Source organism: Kogia breviceps, chromosome 12 (assembly GCF_026419965.1).
Source record: "Kogia breviceps isolate mKogBre1 chromosome 12, mKogBre1 haplotype 1, whole genome shotgun sequence".
Classification (NCBI taxonomy): domain Eukaryota; kingdom Metazoa; phylum Chordata; class Mammalia; order Artiodactyla; family Physeteridae; genus Kogia; species Kogia breviceps.
In genome coordinates this window covers 44,334,579-44,353,242 of record NC_081321.1, presented here as the reverse complement: position 1 = coordinate 44,353,242, position 18,664 = coordinate 44,334,579, and the positions used below count along the sequence as shown (strand labels likewise).

At 45.2% G+C, this 18,664-nt stretch overlaps 2 protein-coding genes, 2 non-coding genes and 1 pseudogene across 7 annotated transcripts in view; 4 read left to right on the top strand and 1 right to left on the bottom strand.

The window, feature by feature from the left end:
* Positions 1-3,258: 3,258 nt before the first annotated feature.
* LOC131766347 (non-histone chromosomal protein HMG-17 pseudogene) lies at positions 3,259-3,632 on the bottom strand (annotated as a pseudogene).
* Positions 3,633-8,157: 4,525 nt separating this feature from the next.
* Positions 8,158-14,070, top strand: ATP5F1B (ATP synthase F1 subunit beta). The gene is made up of 10 exons (XM_059080470.2): positions 8,158-8,428; positions 8,893-9,075; positions 9,318-9,492; positions 10,010-10,131; positions 10,375-10,559; positions 11,075-11,233; positions 11,334-11,456; positions 12,158-12,370; positions 13,022-13,223; positions 13,803-14,070. Exons 1-10 carry the CDS (start codon positions 8,302-8,304, stop codon positions 13,898-13,900), a joined length of 1,587 nt encoding a protein of 528 aa, XP_058936453.1. The 5' UTR covers positions 8,158-8,301; the 3' UTR covers positions 13,901-14,070.
* Positions 9,146-9,220, top strand: LOC131767510 (small nucleolar RNA SNORD59). The gene has a single exon (XR_009338719.1). It is a non-coding gene; the product is annotated as a small nucleolar RNA SNORD59 (small nucleolar RNA).
* LOC131767511 (small nucleolar RNA SNORD59) lies at positions 10,217-10,287 on the top strand. The gene has a single exon (XR_009338720.1). It is a non-coding gene; the product is annotated as a small nucleolar RNA SNORD59 (small nucleolar RNA).
* Positions 14,071-15,717: 1,647 nt separating the features above from the next.
* BAZ2A (bromodomain adjacent to zinc finger domain 2A) overlaps positions 15,718-18,664 on the top strand; it is a 34,405-nt gene continuing 31,458 nt past the window's right edge. Inside the window, exon 1 of one of the 4 annotated variants that reach the window (XM_059080415.2) lies at positions 15,718-15,910. The gene's annotated coding sequence lies outside the window, so the exon portion shown is untranslated. Of the gene's footprint in view, positions 15,911-17,147; positions 17,215-18,664 lie in introns of those variants that run through there. The other 3 variants (XM_059080418.2, XM_067009553.1, XM_067009552.1) reach the window with 3 other exon arrangements.

The window sequence follows — 18,664 nt, the reverse complement described above, 5'->3', positions numbered from 1 at the left end:
ATTCTCTCAACTATTTTTGTATGTCAGTTCTGGAAGTTAAAAAGATTCATTAAGGATTGGCTTAATGCCAGCCATTAGGCTATAGCGTTAAGAAAGTATAGCATGATGGATTTCTGATTTCATTCTGTTTCTTAAGATTCTTACAATTTTTAAAACCTATTTTGTACTCAGACACTTGAATGGGATTTCATTAACCCTTATTGCTGTCAGGTACAAAGTCTTGTGAATGGTGTCTGGTCCCTCTAAGTTAAAGTACTTCGTGCCAAAAGGTGAATTGACAGGCCAAAACTGAAGGAGAACTATTTATTTGGCCTTGTATCGAAAATCTAAACTGTAATTACTTCTGCTTTAAAGAGAGTCACTGGGGAGAGGATCATTTGGTGAGTTTTTAAGTTTGAGTGAGAGACATAGCATCTATTCTTACAGTTTTTCTATTTTGACATGTGGTGATAAAGATGCTATTTTCAACTTCCTGAACTGTTAAATTACCTCCAAGGAAGAGGGGGAGGTGATTAGTTTTTACAAATAGCATGAAGGTTTTATTTACCCATTCAGTTTTGTGCAAGTTTTCATTTTTTCTATTTAGCACGAATTCTTTTGACAAGAAATGAGTGATAATGAACTTCACTTGTATTCTAACATCAAATGCTGTTCTGCATGGCTCACCCAGCATTATACCAACCTTGAGAACGTAAAGGCTGGGAAGGAGACGGGGGGGGCGCGGGGAGGCAGGTACCTTGTCTAAGGCCTACTATAACTCCTAAATTATTATTATTTTTAACTCCTAAATTATTTATTTTATCCTGATAGGCTTTTAAGGCCTGTGGACTTAACTGAAACATTAACCACGCTTGATTATTACTTGGTAGTTTCCTCTACTAGGAGAGTGAAAGATGTATGTTATCACTAAATCTCCAGCCTGATGACAGCACCTGGTATGTTGAACACTCAGTACATACTTGTTACTACATTTTGCATGGGCAATGTTTTGCAGCTGGGCCTGGACGTAAGGAAACAAGTTAGTGCAGTAATTCAAACGGTAACGGCATTGAGAATGGGAGAGAGATTCCAGAGATACGTCAAATAGGATTTGGTGATAACTTGTATATATACTGCCTGTCATGCTTTGCTCTGAACACTTACTGTTTTCTAAACTGAAAACCAAATATTTGCTTACAAGTTATAGTGTCAGCCTGGATAACTTCATTGTTTATGTGAAGAACCTATCCAGAACTCTAGCTTAAATTTCTTAGCCTCAAATCCAGTGGCCTTGACTTCCATTCTCTCCTTAGCACCCCATTCCTGTGGCTGTATCATCACAAGTTTAGGGGTGATAGCTGTAAAGCTGCTTCCAATACAATTGACACCCTCCATGAGGAGTATACCTCCCTCCCTCAACCATTGGTTTTTTTTTTGTTCTCACAAGTAATTAGCCTCATAGCTCTAGTTTTTCCCATAGAACTAGACCTTGGTGGTTCTCAGACAATCAAAATCATGGGACTCTGGATTCATCAGTTCCAACCCTCAGATAGGCTTTCGTATAGTAGGTGATGTGGGGCCCAGGAATTTGCAATTTAACTGATAACTTCACAACGATTGAAGTGTGATCCCGGCTACCAGCATGAGTGTCTCCTAGGAACTTGTTAGATATATAAATTTCGGGCACCCGCACAGACCTACTAAATCAGAAATGGGACAGTAGAGTCCAGTGATCTGCCTTAAGCCATCTAGGTGATTCTGATGTGTGCTAAAGTTTGACATCTCTTTTAGATCTAAATGGCAGATTCTGAATTAGTCCTGAGGTATCAGCTCCATCCAGCGTGACTTTTTGTGATGCAATGTTCTGTATCTCTCCATTGTCTGATGAAGTAGCTGCCAGCCACATAGAGCTGTTAGGGATCTGGAATGTGGCTAGTGTGACTGAAAACTATTTAATTTTATACTAAATTTAATCACGTATAGCTAGTGATTACCATAGATAAAGCAGAGCTAGGTGATTCTGATGCTGGTGGTTCCTGGCCCACTCACTGAAAAAAATTTTCAAATTCTTATTAATGATAGGGGGAAATCCTCCAAGAATGATACAGAATGTAAAAGCTACAAAGGAAAGTTTTTTTTAAAAATCTAACATTAAAAGTAACATGGGTCATGAGTTTCCTGGCCGTCCAAGTGGTTAGGACTCTGCATGCTCACTGCTTAGGGCCCAGGTTCAATCCCTGGTCGGGGAACTAAAATCCCACAAGCTGTGTGGTGTGGCAAAAAAAATTGGTTAAAAGATAAGTGATATACTTGAATAAAATATTTTTTTCCAAGTCAAACTATCCAGCTTTATTAAAGATACTTTCCATAAACAATCATGGTATTTCAGGCAGGACATGGGCAGACAATCATTAACAGTATTACAACAACTTTCAAACTCCCTTTTGCAATGGACTACCAAAATCAGAAAGCCACTATAAAACCCCATGAAGTCTTCATGTGATGCTCTGAACAGGGAAAGTTTAGAGCGAGGGTTTTGACATTTCACATTTAGTTATGTCGTTTAACAACTTTTCACAAGCCGACCCTGACTTTCAGGAAATGAAAATGGCAAAAGTATTAATCTGAAGATCCACAATCTAAAAAAGGAACCGCTGCTCTTTTGAGGGACGCCATCTCAGTGGTGACAATGCAAAGTGCAGATTGCCTGACATACTGGTAACCAATTTTGGGGGGTCAGGTTCCAACAGGTCTCTGGGTTTAAGGGAGTCAAGTCTATGCTGAAGGTGGAGAGGGAGAAGAGGACATAAAAACTAATTTTAGTTTTTCCACACCACAAGGCGTTTGTGCCAAGGTGGCTACTGTGTGTCAACATCAAGGAACCCCTCCTTCCTGGGAACCAAGAGGAAGTCTCCCAAAACCAGACGGGAAAGGTGTTTTTTTCCCACGTCAATCCAGCTTCAGAGACAATCTATTAGTGACATGTGCTCTTCCCCCCCAAAACAACAATGAAGTAAGTGTTCTGTATGCTAACAACATAGCTTAAAAAAAAAAAAGTAGGGCTTCCCTGGTGGCGCAGTGGTTGAGAATCCGCCTGCCGATGCAGGGGTCACGGGTTCGTGCCCTGGTCCGGGAAGATCCCACATGCCGCGGAGCAACTAAGCCCGTGAACCATGGCCGCTAGGCCTGCGCGTCCGGAGCCTGTGCTCCGCAACGGGAGAGGCCACAGCAGTGAGAGGCCCGCATACCACAAAAAAAAAAATTAAAAATTAAAAAAAAAAAAAAAAGTAAAACAAAATTCTGCATTTTTATAAAACTTGATAAAAAATAGTATTTCAAACTGTACAGTCACCAGAAGTACACAGTTATCAAAAATGCACACTTCACTTGGCATCTCCAGCACCTTCGGCTTCCTGTGCCTGGTCTGTTTTGACATCTCCGTTTTCTGCAGGGTTATTCCCATCCTTGCCAGCATCAGCTCTCCCCTTTTTCCCTTTGGGTACCTTCTCTCCCTTCTTTGCAGGGGCCTTTTTAGGCTTGGGCTCTGGCTTTGGAGGAGCAGGTTTAGCAGATAACCTTGCAGATCTCTGTGGTTCATCCTTCACCTTGGTTTTATCTCCTTTAGCATCCCCTTCAGCCTTTTTCTTGGGCATGGTGGCGACGGCGGCGGGACGTAGGCGCTGGACACAGGGATGCAGTGGCGCGTGGCTTTGGCCAGTCCAGGGGTCGCTCTCGCCTCTTCACACTGCTCCTGAATAAAATATTTACCACAACATTTAACAAAGCATTTGAAGAGCACTAATCATGACAAGCCAATAGAAAAGAATGGGCAAAAGGTAGAGATAGGTAATTCACTGAAGAAATAAAAATGACCAATAAAGTATTCTGTCTTAGAAATTAGGGAAATGCAACTTCAGTCAATGAAGTAATTTCATGCATTTAGTTATTAGGCACATATTTTTTAAATTTTTGGCAAGGATTCTGGGAACCTGGTAAATTAGCAAAATGTTTTAGAAGGCATTTGGCAGAATCTCATTTAAATGAACATAATTTTAGGAAATTCCCTGGCGGTCCCGTGGTTAGGATTCTGAACTCTCACTGCGTAAGGCCCGGGTTAGATCCCTGGTTGGGGAAATAAATCCCACATCCCACAAGACTTGTGGTATGGCCCAAAAATAAATAAAAATTGAACATAATTTTAAGCCAAAATTGTATTTCTAGGAATCTAAAGGTAGTAGTAGATGGTGTACTCAAATGTTCACAAGATATCCTTTTTTTCATTCAGTACTGCATGTAATAGCCATTTGAAACTCCAAATAACCATTAATGGAGTAAAATAAGGTATTACATATTTTTATGGCATAAGGCGTATGTAACTGCAGTCAATAAATGTACTGACACAGAAAGTTCTCCAAAACATAAAGATCAGAAAACTTAAGTTTTCTGTAGTGTGCTTCCACTGAAGTTTTTAAAAATTGGGAATGCACGTTTTAGGTACATGGAATGGATAGAAAGTAATGGATATATGCAAAACGTTTTTAGTGGTTATTTCTGGGAATGAGATTTGGATTGTGGTGAAAGAATTCATTCCGATCCTGTATACTTAGAATTTGTTCATGTATTGTGTTAAAAAAATTGTGGTTTGACAAGAGAATATTGAAATTTTGAGGTAGAACTTGAGTAGGATACTTACGTGAAATGTCAGTGCTAAACTAGTTAGAATTGAAGAGATTAAAGAACTGAAGCTAGGGTATTGATTGGATTTTCCTGGAATTTGAAATCACCCAAGATTGTCAAGAAATACGGTAGAGACAAAGACATTTTACTATTTCCCAGAGTACTGAAAGAGTGTGGGACATGACCATTATGGATGACAGTAAAATAAAGAGTTGGTAGGGAATTCCCTGGCGGTCCAGTGGTTAGGACTCTGTGCTTTCACTGCCGAGGGTTCAATCCCTGGTCAGGGAACTAAGAACCCGCAAGCCATGTGGTGCAGCCTAAAGAAAAGAGTTGGTGGAAAATGCAATCTTCACCTTAAGGTAAAATTCATAAGGTTTTCAGTCATGAATTGTGGGGGTCAGTCATTTGGAATTAACTTCAGGTAAGAAACCAGATTAGGTCTTTGTGGTCTCTGTTGTCCCATGGAAAGTAACTTTTATTTTACATGAAATACTATCTGGGAATCAAGAAATACGAAGTAGGACCAAAACATGTCAGAACTCTAAAATAAATGACATTATTTGTTCAGAAATACTGTTGTTAAGGCCTGTCTCAACCTAAGCTAATCAAGTTTATATACTTTTATTTTAGACAGTATTACTTATAAATTTAGCAGGTTATCTGATTTCAGAAGAGGACTTGAGGTTGCTGGGGCCAAACATTGACAGCAAAGAAGTTATTACAAAGTTGAGCATAGTAGAGAAATATGCCTCGATAACATTGAAAGCATTTAGCATTGCATTTTGGTACAAAGATTTAATTATAACCCAGCTGCCCAATGAACAGTTAAATTTCCTGATAATCTGCTAAAAAGACGTGCATATACATTTCAAAAAGTGATGAGCCTCAGTTACCTGGAAATTTAGGTTGAAATCTTCACTTTGAAACTTCGATTGTCAGTTTAAATGTTTGACGGTTAATAAAATTTTGGCCACGACCAAACTTGGCGATACAAAACCAAAGGATCTTAACACTATGTCAATAGTAAGTAAAGGGCTTCCCTGGTGGCGCAGTGGTTGAGAATCCATCTGCCGATGCAGGGCACACGGGTTCGTGCCCCGGTCCGGGAAGATCCCACATGCCGCGGAGCGGCTGGGCCCGTGAGCCATGGCAGCTGAGCCTGTGCGTCCGGAGCCTGTGCTCCGCAACGGGAGAGGCCACAACAGTGAGAGGCTCGCGTACCACCAAAAAAAAAAAAAAAAAAAAGTAAGTAAAAATACTAGCCAACACAAACACAGTGCTAACTATGTGCCAGATGCCAGACGTTGTTCTAAATGCTTCTTTTCACATTTTAATCTACTTAATTTTTGAGACGCCCCTATGAGATTATCTCATGAATGAGGAAGGTGATAAACAGAGATTTTAAACTTAGTGACAATCTAGTAAGTGGCAAAAACAAGATTTTAAACCCAGTCTGGGACTTCCCTGGTGGTCCAGTGGCTAAGGCTCTGTGATCCCAATGCAGGGGGCCTGGGTTTGATCCCTCGTCAGCTAACTAGATCCTACATGCCACAACTAAGAGTTCACATGCTGTAAATCCCGCATTGTGCAACCAAAAAACTCCCGCGTGCTGCAACTAAGGCCCAGAACAGCAAAATAAGTATTTTTAAAAATTAATAAACACAATATGGCTCCAGTAGCAATACTCAAGTATCTTATCCTATCTATAGAAACTTCAACTCTAATAGTTGAGGGAGGCAAGTGAAATATATAGGTCCCTATTAACTGGGATGCTGCCCAGCATAATAAGAAGAGCACAAATTGCAAAACAAAAATGTATATCCTGCATCCATTGAAATTACTTTTGACCCCCGCACATCACCGTGGAATGAGTTCCTAGTTGCCAAACCCAATTCTTTACAGCCCTTATTTTATAGAATGGTTATGTGATTTATACTATTGACCACTTTCTCTTTAACATTCTCTATTTTTGATTCTTACACTATGTTCTTTGGTCTTTTCCTTATTCCTCTGCTGCTTCCTTACATAGTTATTTTTTTTCTACCTGCCCCATACATGTTGCTGTTTTCTTGGGTTCTTTCCCTCTTACTAGGCAAGATTACCAAAGACACTTCAAATTTAATATTCTCTTCTATTCCTGCTTTCTCCTTTAAATTCTTTGATAGTTCTTGCTACCAAATAGGAAACTTTCACTATCACGCAGAAAAATGAGAACTAATGTGTGCTGGTCGGAGAAAGTCTGGGGAACTAGCTTCATGCTGAACTACTCCATTTAGCCATGTTTGTTCTAATAGATTAAGGGTCTCCCCCACCCTGCCCCCAAATACCTTGAATAAAATCAATACTACAGAAAAGGATGTCCTGTTTATTTCACCATTTTTCATGCTCAAAGACCACAGACCTACCACTGCCCAGCCTCCGCTCCCATCCAAGACCCTGAGAACTGGTTCTGGCTTTTCTCTACACTCATCTCTTTACTATCCTCTCTTTTTTACCCCCCCTTCCTCGCCTCTAACCTTCCTCCCCTGCAGTTCCACAAAAGGAACATGCTGTTTAATGCAAATGTGTGCTTGGAATATTCTTCCTTCCTACTTTACCCTAGGAATTCTACTGATGTTTTGCGACCAATCAGCCTCCTCCACTTAGAGACAATTCCTCCTACATTTCTAGATGACCCAAATTTATCCCTTCTTTCTTCCTCCATACGTTTGTTTTACCCTATACTAACCAGGACCCATCACACTTGATTGCATTTTTTACTCATTTGTCTTTCCTTAAAAGTGAGGTTCGGGCTTCCCTGGTGGCGCAGTGGTTGAGAATCCGCCTGCCGATGCAGGAGACACGGGTTCGTGCCCTGGTCCGGGAAGATCCCACATGCCGCGGAGCGGCTGGGCCTGTGAACCATGGCTGCTGAGCCTGCGCGTCCGCAGCCTGTGCTCCACAATGGGAGAGGCCACAACAGTGAGAGGCCCGCATACCGCAAAAAAAAAAAAAAAAAAAAGTGAGGTCCTAAGTCTTATTTATCTTTGCCTCCTCAATGCCTAGCACACATGTGTTAAACGACTGGTTACATGAGTTTCTTTGTAGCTTTAATTCTGTCTGGATTCCTGACCTCCTGAGTTATCTGAAAGCTTCCAATCTCGCTAACGAGAAAGAAAAACCGCTTGACTCTAGAGAAGGATCCTGACTTGGCCAAGGTCAGTCAGTGGTGCTTCACGACCCTACCACTTCCCTAACCCCGCCCTTGAGACTGTCACCTAGTTCAAGGTCCTAAGGAGAGAGCTCAAGGACAGCCAGATACAGCCTAAGTGCTTCCCCACAGGAACTCGGTCCCTTTCCTAAAAGCAGTTCCGCCAAGTACTCTCTTCAATTGACATCCCTGTTGTCCAATTATGTTTCGAGACTCTGAGGGTTGCACCTAACCAGACACTGCCCAATTAAAAAAAAGCAATTCAGATTAGCACCAATTTTGGCCAATGGTTGAGAAGATGAGAGGTTATTAGCCTATAGGAGCAGCGCTGAGAGTGATGAGCAACAAGATCATCCAATGGCCATGCCTACTGTAGAGTAGGCCTCGCCCCCCAACTGTAGGGAGTTGGAGGCCAGACTGCTGCAGCGCTCAGTAGCCACCCGGGCTCCGCCATGTTGGGAATTGTGGGTCGTGTGGCCGCTGCCACGGCCTCTGGGGCCTTGCGGGGTCTCAGCCCTTCAGCGCCGCTACCTCAAGTCCAGCTCTTACTGCGGGCCGCTCCGGCAGCGCTGCAGCCTGGTAAGTGCCTTGCTCTAAGGGCTGGGTTCGTTTCTGCCGTCCCATGACCTTGAGCCTGGGGCCGATAGTCGCTTGGGCCTAAGGGATCTGTGGTGCTAGAAGGACGCCAGGGCCAGCGCCCTGCCCTCTAACGGCGGGAAAACAGAACAGGACCGATCTAATTCCGTCTCATTTTGGAAGAGGGGCGCTTTGTGACGGAAAAGTGCGGGCAGGTGCATTGACCTTCCCGTGCAATGGGGGCACACCGAGCTCTCGAATAATGGGTTTTGTGGAGGAGTATGGGAAGATGGTGCAGGCTCTTTCTCCGCTTCCAGTGCGGCCCTCCCTCTGGACCCGCCTTCCGTGCAAGCGGAAGGAGGTCGGGCCTGGGCTGTATTCACCAGTACTTGTGAGTTAAGTCGGGGTTTCCGATGACCTTTAACTGTCCTAACCCCAGCTTCTTCCGTATCTTTTTTGTCTGTTAGCCAGAGACTATGCCGCTCAAACATCTCCGTCTCCAAAGGCAGGCGCCGCCACTGGGCGCATCGTGGCGGTCATTGGTGCAGTGGTGGACGTCCAATTTGATGAGGGACTGCCACCCATCCTAAATGCCCTGGAAGTGCAAGGCAGGGAGACCAGGCTGGTTTTGGAGGTGGCCCAGCATTTGGGTAAGTAGAATTTGTTAGGAATAGTAAAGATCTTGTTTGACTGAAATATCCCCCAAAACTAAGCTGTCTTCCTTCTATGATGATTTTATCAAAATGACTTTCGTTCTTCTGAGTTTGCTGAAGCCACATTTACGTACTGAGAAGGAGTCTTGGTTGACTTAGGTGTTCAATGCCAGTTACACTTCATTAAATATCGTGAAGCCAGTTTGTCCTGTATAACCCTGCAATGCCTTATCTGACAGGTGAGAGCACAGTAAGGACCATTGCCATGGATGGTACAGAAGGCTTGGTTAGAGGCCAGAAAGTCCTGGATTCTGGTGCACCAATCAAAATTCCTGTTGGCCCTGAGACCTTGGGTAGAATCATGAACGTCATTGGAGAACCTATTGATGAGAGAGGTCCCATAAAAACCAAACAGTAAGTGTCCCCCTCTTGTTGCATCTACACAGAAAGGAACTGTTTTTCCTAGCAGTTTTATACATTAAGGTGACAGCCTCTACTATAGCAGAATTTTCTTGCAGAGAATACTTAAAATGCCGATACATTCATTTATTAAAACCACATGATGCAGAAGTTCTGATCGTAAAAAAAAAGAGAGAAAAAAATCAAACTGCTACTTAGGGCCCAAGTTGATTATTTCAGTTCATTTTAATACCAGTGGCCTTTGTATTTCATGTTGGTATGTGAAAAAGTGCTGTTAAGTTAGGGTTCTGTAAAAGGAAAATCTTATGACAGTAAAGTTGTCAGGGAATGGGATTATTGCTTCCTGAGGTGATGAAATCCCCTTTGTTGCAGAATATTTGGGCTTGATGGTGGGTGACAGTTTTGTCTAGAATGTTACATAAGAGATGAGATTATGAGTAAAGGGTTAGGCTTGAGAATTGAGAGGAACTGTTTAATAAGATGAATAGACACTGATCTTCTACCTTTACAGATTTGCTGCTATTCATGCTGAGGCTCCTGAATTCATGGAGATGAGTGTTGAGCAGGAAATTCTGGTTACCGGTATCAAGGTTGTGGATCTGCTGGCTCCCTATGCCAAGGGTGGCAAAATTGGTATGTTAGTTGTGGGTAGATATTTTCCAAACCTAATGTGTAGAAAAAAATCCTACCGTGTTATGAGTGGGTACTGAGATCTATCCCTCACTGATGAGTAGCTTCTGACTTTCGTTCTTCTGAGTTTGCTGATGCCAGATGCCATTTCTGAAAAGGGAAAAGGTGGAAAGAAACAAACAAAAATTTTGAAGTTTACTTATTTGGAAACAAGACTCTTATTCTTTTTTTCTCAACCTCTCCTAGGGCTCTTTGGTGGTGCTGGAGTTGGCAAGACAGTACTGATCATGGAGTTAATCAACAACGTTGCCAAAGCCCATGGTGGTTACTCTGTGTTTGCTGGTGTCGGTGAGAGGACTCGTGAGGGCAATGACTTATACCATGAAATGATTGAGTCTGGTGTTATCAACTTAAAAGATGCCACCTCCAAGGTGAGCACTGAGCTGATTGATGTCCACAAAGTAGTGCCAGGAAACTGCTGCAGTTGACTGCATTGCTAGGTGAAGCCATGTTCTATATTTTCATTTTATTGTCCCAGGACCTACAAATGAAATTTGTCAGTGTTTTTCCCCCAGCTTCTAATACACTAATGTACATTTTGTTTTCTTCTTTGATATTTCTAGTCTTTGTTTTTGGTACATAGACCCATCATTTGAAAGCTAACTTTGGGGGGAGTTGAAGGTGGTTCTTATATCTCAGATTATCCTATTTTGTGCCTTTCACTTATTTACAATTTATTTCCTTCCTACTGTCAGAATATTGCCTCAGTAATTATAAGAAATTACCTTTCATGTTGTTTTGAACTACATCTCTAAAAGGGAAAATTGTGAACAAAAACATAGACATCTGAGGAGGGTATTTTGGTAGTTTCTCTGATTTGGGGACCTTGGGTATATAGCTTTCCCACTCCTCTGCCACAGTTTCTGAATTTGTATAATTACTGCAGGTAGCGCTGGTGTATGGTCAAATGAATGAACCGCCTGGTGCTCGGGCCCGGGTAGCTTTGACTGGACTGACTGTAGCTGAATACTTCAGAGACCAAGAAGGTCAAGATGTATTACTGTTTATTGATAACATCTTTCGCTTCACCCAGGCTGGCTCAGAGGTAAGAGAGAAGGCTTGAGAGAACCTGGTTCATTTGACCTTTCTATGGAATGATGCAGATAAGGCTAAAGATTTTTTTTTTTTTTTTTTTTTTTTTTAAGGTGTCTGCTTTATTGGGCAGAATCCCTTCTGCTGTGGGTTATCAGCCTACCCTGGCCACTGACATGGGTACCATGCAGGAAAGAATCACTACCACCAAAAAGGGATCTATCACCTCTGTACAGGTGAGAACAGTTAAATGGATGAAGGTCTAATTTGTATAAAGGCCTGTACAGAAAGGTACAAAATCTAGTTACTTATATCTCAAAAGGCTTTTAAGTAGGTACCTGAGCTCCCTGAAATAATGTGTAAAATTCTGCGTGTGCATGTTAAAGACCCTAAAAGATTAAGAAACCACTTATCTAAACTAATTGAAGGTGTACATGTAAATGTAGATCACAAAGTAGTGGTTTCCATCCTGAAGGGGGAGTTTGAAGCTGCATGGAAACTGAGTGTTAAATATGGACTACACTAACTACTACAAATTTTCAAATGTATGTAGATGGTATATAGTAAAAATTATCTAGAAATTTGTCTAAATTTTATTAACTTTCATGGTTCATTTTCCTGATGAACTAGTATAATAGTGCAAGGGTTTTTGTTTTTGTTTTTTACTGTTAAAGTGGGTATCACTACAATAGAGTTAAAAAGTAGGATGAAGAACAAAAGGAATAACAATGAAAATTCTTTCATCACGTCTGGAGGGACTAGATAATCTATAAGCTTACCCAGCCACTATTATGGGTGATAAGAGTCCACATTTTTTGAGATGGACTCTTGAATGCTGAGAAGGTAAGAGTGACATAATGAGGAGAGGTCAGAAAAGGGGATGGCTTAAGTAGAATTACTTGGCTTCCTGCTGCTCTTCATGGGTTCTTGACTTTAGGCTATCTACGTGCCTGCTGATGACTTGACTGACCCTGCCCCTGCCACTACCTTTGCCCATTTGGATGCTACCACTGTGCTGTCCCGTGCTATTGCTGAGCTGGGCATCTATCCAGCTGTAGATCCTCTGGATTCCACATCTCGCATCATGGATCCCAACATTGTTGGCAGTGAGCATTATGATGTTGCCCGTGGGGTACAAAAGATCCTACAGGTGAGTACTGCAGGTGAGATCAGTGGGCATAAAGTCGTAGAGGGAATTTGGGGACTGTATTAGGACCATATCTCTCCTGGTGATTTGTGATTTGCTTTAGAGCAAGGAAAGATGAGACCAGCAGTTCCTAGTGAGTGTTACTGAGGTCTCTTGAGTTTCCAGGTACTCCATGTTTGGAATCCAATATTTTCTTTTTTTTTTTTTTTTTTTTTGCGGTACGCCGGCGTCTCACTGTTGTGGCCTCTCCCGTTGCGGAGCACAGGCCTCAAATGCACAGGCCCAGTGGCCACGGCCCACGGGCCCAGCCGCTTCGCGGCATGCGGGATCCTCCTGGACCGGGGCATGAACCCGCATCCCCTGCATTGGCAGGCGGACTCCCAACCACTGCGCCACCAGGGAAGCCCTGGAATCCAATATTTTCTAACACCACCTAATAGACTCGGAGTAAGGGAAACAAGACACTGATCTTAGCTGAGGGCCCTCATGACCCCCAAGTAACTAATTTGTTTCAGTTAAGAAGTGCAGTAAAGTGCTAAAATGCTGTATACAGAGCTCATTGTGAATATAAAGTTGTGTTAATCCTTGGGTTTTTGTCCAAATTAGAGGAATGTAAATGTTTACTAGGCCTCTCTTAATCTTGTTTTCTCATAGGACTACAAATCCCTCCAGGACATCATTGCCATCCTCGGTATGGATGAACTTTCTGAGGAAGACAAATTAACTGTGTCCCGTGCACGGAAAATACAGCGTTTCTTGTCTCAGCCATTCCAGGTGGCTGAGGTCTTTACCGGTCATATGGGGAAGCTGGTACCCCTGAAGGAGACCATCAAAGGATTCCAGCAGATTTTGGCAGGTGAGATTTCAAGTATAAGGCTGAACATAAAATGGCAAAGAAACTGAAATCCCTTGAATGCTTGCTGTGCTGTGTTCCCATTCCAGGAACCATCAAGCAATATATGAATATATTGTGCCTAATTACATAATTTTTATATAAAAGTAAGTTATTTCTCATCAGTTTTCTTTGGAAATACCTCAATGTCTGAGAGTGAGACTTAGACTTACTGAGTGCTTTCATGCTAGCTACTCTTCTAAGTGAATTACAACATTATTATAAGGAAGGCATTATTATCCTGTTTTACAAATTAGGAAACTTGAAGCATGGAAAGTTTAAAATAACCAGTCCCAATATCATACAGCCAAAGTAGCAAGAATTTGAACCCGAGTTATATGACTATGGACCATTTGTTCTTAAGCTGTACTGTAGCATCATGTCTTGTAAATTGGATTTGTGAGGGAAGTTTAAGAAAAGATACCTAAGATGACACGATTTCATCACATTCTGACTGGTGGCTTCAAGTGGTGAGGTATGTACCCACTGCAGAAAGTTGATAATATCCTTCACTTCTCACCAGTTGGATTTTTTTCCATGTAGGTGAATATGACCATCTCCCAGAACAGGCCTTCTATATGGTGGGACCCATTGAAGAAGCTGTGGCAAAAGCTGATAAGCTGGCTGAAGAGCACTCGTGAGAGGGTCTTTTTGGCAAACTAAGCACTCATCCTCTGTGCTGTCCCTCTCCTTGCTCCCAATCCAGAAATTGCAGTTTTCTCTGTAGGCCACATTCCTGAGAGCCTTGATTGAAGACATTGTGTTCTGTCTGAAGAGTATTTAAGGTTTCCAATAAAAAGTACATCCCACAGCATCTGTCTGTTTTTCTTGGTCTTGACAACACAGCCAACACTGACATTTTTAATAGTAATTTTAGAATAGCCACACACAAGAAACAGCACAAAGTAGGCCATATATATTTGAAATGGGGTCATCAAAAAAGAAAAGCCATTGTCTTGGATTGATGAACAGCTGTGAGTCTTATGAAGGGGTTTCCTGGGGATGATGTGATCTTAATAGTAGGGCCTCATCTTTTGCCCTTTTACGTCATTGTTCAAAGCAAGTTGACTTTTTGCCTCTTGTATATAGTGCATTTCTGCTTTATAAAAAGCCAAAGGACTTTTTAGAAGAGCATTTTGGGAAAAATGGGTTGGGTTTAGAAATAACTGCTATTCTAAGAGAAGTGAATTAAATTTTTTGGAAATAACATGTTCTGAAGGATTAAAATTGAGTCAAAACAGCCCTCTCTTCTATTTTCTACCTTCCTTTTTTTCAGAAGGTGTTCCTAACTACTGCATCCTAACTATATTTTGGGCAAGACTAGTATGTTTGTGATTCCTTGAGGCAATGCAGAATATAAAGTACCATGGGGCCTATTCTGAGGTCTGCTAAAATCCCTTAAGAAGATTGGGGAAAGAATCTGTTACAGGAGAATAGTAATTTTCAGTGTTGTTGGGCTTGGGTTCCTGAACTAAATAATGGAATTAGACAATTTTCCCTTCATTTTAGCCCACTAAAACATGCAGGATTGCAAGGATTATTCAAAAGTACACCCACCTTTTCAAACAAGTGCAGGGTTGGATTTGATGCCCCTTAGACGTTCTTTTCTGGGCCCAGACCCATCTCCTACTGCCCTCTGGTGGTGGTAGGACTGGAGGCTCTGCAAGAACTCTGATCTCACCATTTTGAAATCCATGAAGGCCATTTGCTGGGATGTGGTTCTTTGCTAATGACTGTTTACAAACCAGCTGGGGCTTTTGTCCTAAGGAGGAGCCTGAATCTATAAGCTCCACCCCGAGGCATTCAAGTGGGGTAGAAGCAGGGCAGGACAAACAGATCCCAATTCAGAGGCCCCTGGGGGCTGAAGGCTTGGGAGGAGCCTTGGGAGAGGTGCCAGGGGTGGAGTAGGGGCCTCTGAGTTTCCCCCCATCTGTCTCTGACGTCCTTGGCACCAGTCTCTCCTGTGTCATGATCTGGACGTTAGGTGGAGCCCCTGAGCCGCCTGTGTCCAGTAGTTTGCTCCTAGAAAAGCCTGGATTTGGGGAAATGCTGAGTTATGGGGTTTGGGGGTACATCCTCTAGGTCCTTACTCTGGAGTGGGTAAGAAGCTGGTGCAGAAGCCCCCAGGGTATGGGTCCGCCCTTTCTGCTCTGTTTTCCCGTGTTATGCAGATGCAGACCTAGGAACTGTGAACCTAAAGGTTGTTTCTATCATACCTCCACCCTTCCCCCCACACATTTATGTCTCTTAGCATTCATCGAGAACCTTCTCCCTCTCACTAGCTGCAACTATTTATTTCCTTCCCCCTTCACCACTCTCTGCTTGTACCACGCCACTGGGGTGTCAACACAGATCTAACCTTCCTCCATATTTCTCCTGGTTCTGCCCTGTCCTCACCGCCTCCTCCCTCTCCACCCAGAGAAAGCCACGCCCTTCCCTCCTCCCTCCCCACCCTAGTCTGTCACACAGGGACATCACCCTACAGCAGTTCAGGCTGTGGTTCGCAGGAAGCATACATTGGCTTTTTGATTCGTGCTAGTTCCCACCTCGCAGTTTGGGAGGATCTAACACCAGCCTGCACGTGAAGGGGGAACCAAGGACAGTGAGGAGCTGGGTGGTCCCAGCCCTGGAGCCCTGCCAGCCCGACATGGGTAAGTATGAGGACCAGCCCCCGGGAAGGCCTGAGGGATGCCTACCTCCCTCCCTGGCTGACTCAGCAGGGGTGGGGCCTAACCTTTGCTCTTTTGGGGGGTGAAGGAGGGGAAACCAGACTATAGGGGCACAGGGGCTCAGCTGGTGAGGCTGCCGACCAAGGGGTCATGAGCATTGGCAAGCTCCAGCTCTGGGGAAGAGCCTAAGAGTGCACCTTAGGTTGGGGCTTTCTTCACCTCACCACCCCCGCCCCAGCCCCTTGCGCCTCCCACTTAAGCTGCTGAGATTCAAGAAATATTTCACAGCACTCACTGCTGGCCTTACCCCCACAAAAGTAAAGCCCACTTTTGGTCTCAGTGGATGATTTTTAAGGTGCTTCTCCCCCTGTTTTCTCCCCGGCCTTTCAAGTCCCTGCCCTCTTCCCTCCCTGACCCTGACCCACCACCAGGTGGTGGTGGGGGGGCTGCACTGAGCAGCTGCTTCCTGTTGCCCCAGAGGTTGCCGCAAGGGTGGTGGCGGCCGGGGGAGAACTGAACTAGAAGAAAGCCGATTCTCACGGCCCCACACCAGCCTCACTAGGGCTGCTACTGGCGACCCCCATGCTTCAGTCACTAAGAAGACAGAGAGAGGCAGGACTGAGGCTGAAAGGCCTAGGAGGTCTTTGCCCTCCTGGCTTCCTGATTGCAGAAGTTTTTAAACTTGGGTCGTGCTGGGGGAAGGAGGCTGCGTCTCTCCACGGCTGTAGGGCTTGAGCCCCTGAGGAGCTGAAACACAGGGAACCTGTTCATCTAGTAGGGCCGCTGTGTGTTACCCCCAGCACGCTCGGACTTGAGTTCCCTCTCCGACACCTCCATTACTCCGGAGTCCTTGCGACTCTCACTGCCTTCCTGGCCCTCCTTTGTGAAGAGATCTTAGCGAAGAGATCTTTGCCGGTGCCTCCGGAGAGCGGGTGGAGCTCTCCCAGGTCCTCCAGTTCGGACTCACCACCATCCCCCACTTCACCGCAGAAGTTTCTGTCTCTTCTTCCTGGGATCTGTTCTCTTCCTCCATCTGGGATCCTTCCTGGTTCAGGCCCCTAGGAGACGCCACCCGCTTCCCCCTCCCTCAGCGGATTCTTCGCGACAGCCCTACCCGAGCGCTCGTCCCTACCCCAGTAGCTCCTGTCCCTTTAAGTGCTACCTCCCCCCCCACCCCCCCCAGCCACCGCCGCCGCCGGCCCAGGGCTGGGGGAGGAGGCGCCGCCGCCGCCCGGCTCGGCCACCTGCGCCGCCGCCGCCGCCGCTGCCGCCCGGCCCTGCTCCAGGTGAGGCCCGGCACCCACGTCTGGTCCCAGAGCCCACGGGCGGGCCGCCCCTGCGGTCCTCTGCCCCGGGATCCCCGCTGCCCTGGACTCGGGATCTGACCCTCCCCCTGCAGGAGCTGCCCTTCCTCTCTCCCCCGCAAGATCTACTCTTCCATTTCTCCCCTGTCCTCTGCGACCGGAATCCGGAGGCTTCTCACGCCTCTCGGCCAGCCTCTCCCGGGTAGCCCTCCTATTCTGGACCCAGGATCTCCCCCTCCCCCGCTCCTTCCTCGCCAGAAAAATCTCCCGCGGTCCGGGTTTCGCCTCCTCCCCTCTGGAACCATCGCTTTCCCACGCCATCCTAACCTCCAGTGGGAGGGGGAATAACCGCCACCCCAACTACTCTCCTTCTCCGTAGTAAAGGGGGGTTGGGGGCTATCACAGACTAGAGTCACTTTCAGGCCCTGCTCCGTTTAGCCCTTCAAGTTCAACTAACTCCCATCTAAAGCTTTTCTGTAGCCCTCACCCCACTCCATCTCTCCCGGACTTTGGGGGTGCGACCTCAGCACTAGCCCAGGTGGGAACGACCTTCTTGGACTTGGGGTGGGCCGGTCCAGCCTAAGAACGCTCCTACCCCAGAGTCAGGGAATGGGGGAGGGCGCATCTTGTGATTCTGGCCTTTTATAAAGGGTTGTTGGGGGACAGCGGATGAGGTTCTAGGACTAAGTCTCTAAGGGCGGTGGGGTCGTGGGGAAAGCCTGGGAAGCCCAGCCTTCTCTATTCCGATGCAAAGGGAGTCCTAAGGAAATTAGGTCTTTCTCCATCCTCTTCTGAGACCAGCATGGAGAAGCTCGTTGGGGAGTTTAAAAAAGACTGTGCTGAATCTGAGGGGACACATACCAATATGGAGAGAAGAGGGATGAGTTGTGGTCCTTTTGATGTGTTATAGGAGAATCTGGCCTCCCCAAAATACGGAGGGGGAGGAGACTGTTTTCCATTAACCTGGACAGGGAAGGGGGACAAGTTGGAATGGTTACAAGGTTGAGGGCCATCTCCCTACTAGACCCTATTAACACTGTGAACCCTTCAGCCAGTGAGCACAAGGGAGGTCTTTAATAATTACCTCACCTCCATTGGGGAATTCCCCCTCCCTGCAAACCCAGCTGTGACCCTAGCCCTGCCCCTTCCCTTCTTGCGCTCTCATTCCCTGCTACCCCCAACACAACACACTCCAGAATGAGGGGACACGGTGTCTGGATTTGCTTCAGACTCTTCTGAGTCATGTTTCACAGGCTGGGAGGGAGCTGGCGGGAGGAGAGGGTGGTCAGCAGTGGTGTTTGGGGTTGAATTCCAGTAGTACCTGGACAGGGAGAGGGAGAGAGGTAGAGGGATGCAAATGAATCCCCTCTCTCTCCCGTTCTGTCTCTTCCCCCTCCCAGCCCCAGCCATCTGGCTCCTGCGTGGAGCCACG

What these genes read in the sequence shown, in the direction of transcription:
- ATP5F1B (XM_059080470.2), top strand. Translation starts at nt 8,302, where the DNA reads ATGTTGGGAATTGTGGGTCGTGTGGCCGCTGCCACGGCCTCTGGGGCC. An exon ending in TGCCAAGGGTGGCAAAATTG is followed by an intron (nt 10,132 to 10,374) that starts GTATGTTAGTTG and finishes AACCTCTCCTAG; the next exon opens with GGCTCTTTGGTGGTGCTGGA. An exon ending in TCACCCAGGCTGGCTCAGAG is followed by an intron (nt 11,234 to 11,333) that starts GTAAGAGAGAAG and finishes TTTTTTTTTAAG; the next exon opens with GTGTCTGCTTTATTGGGCAG.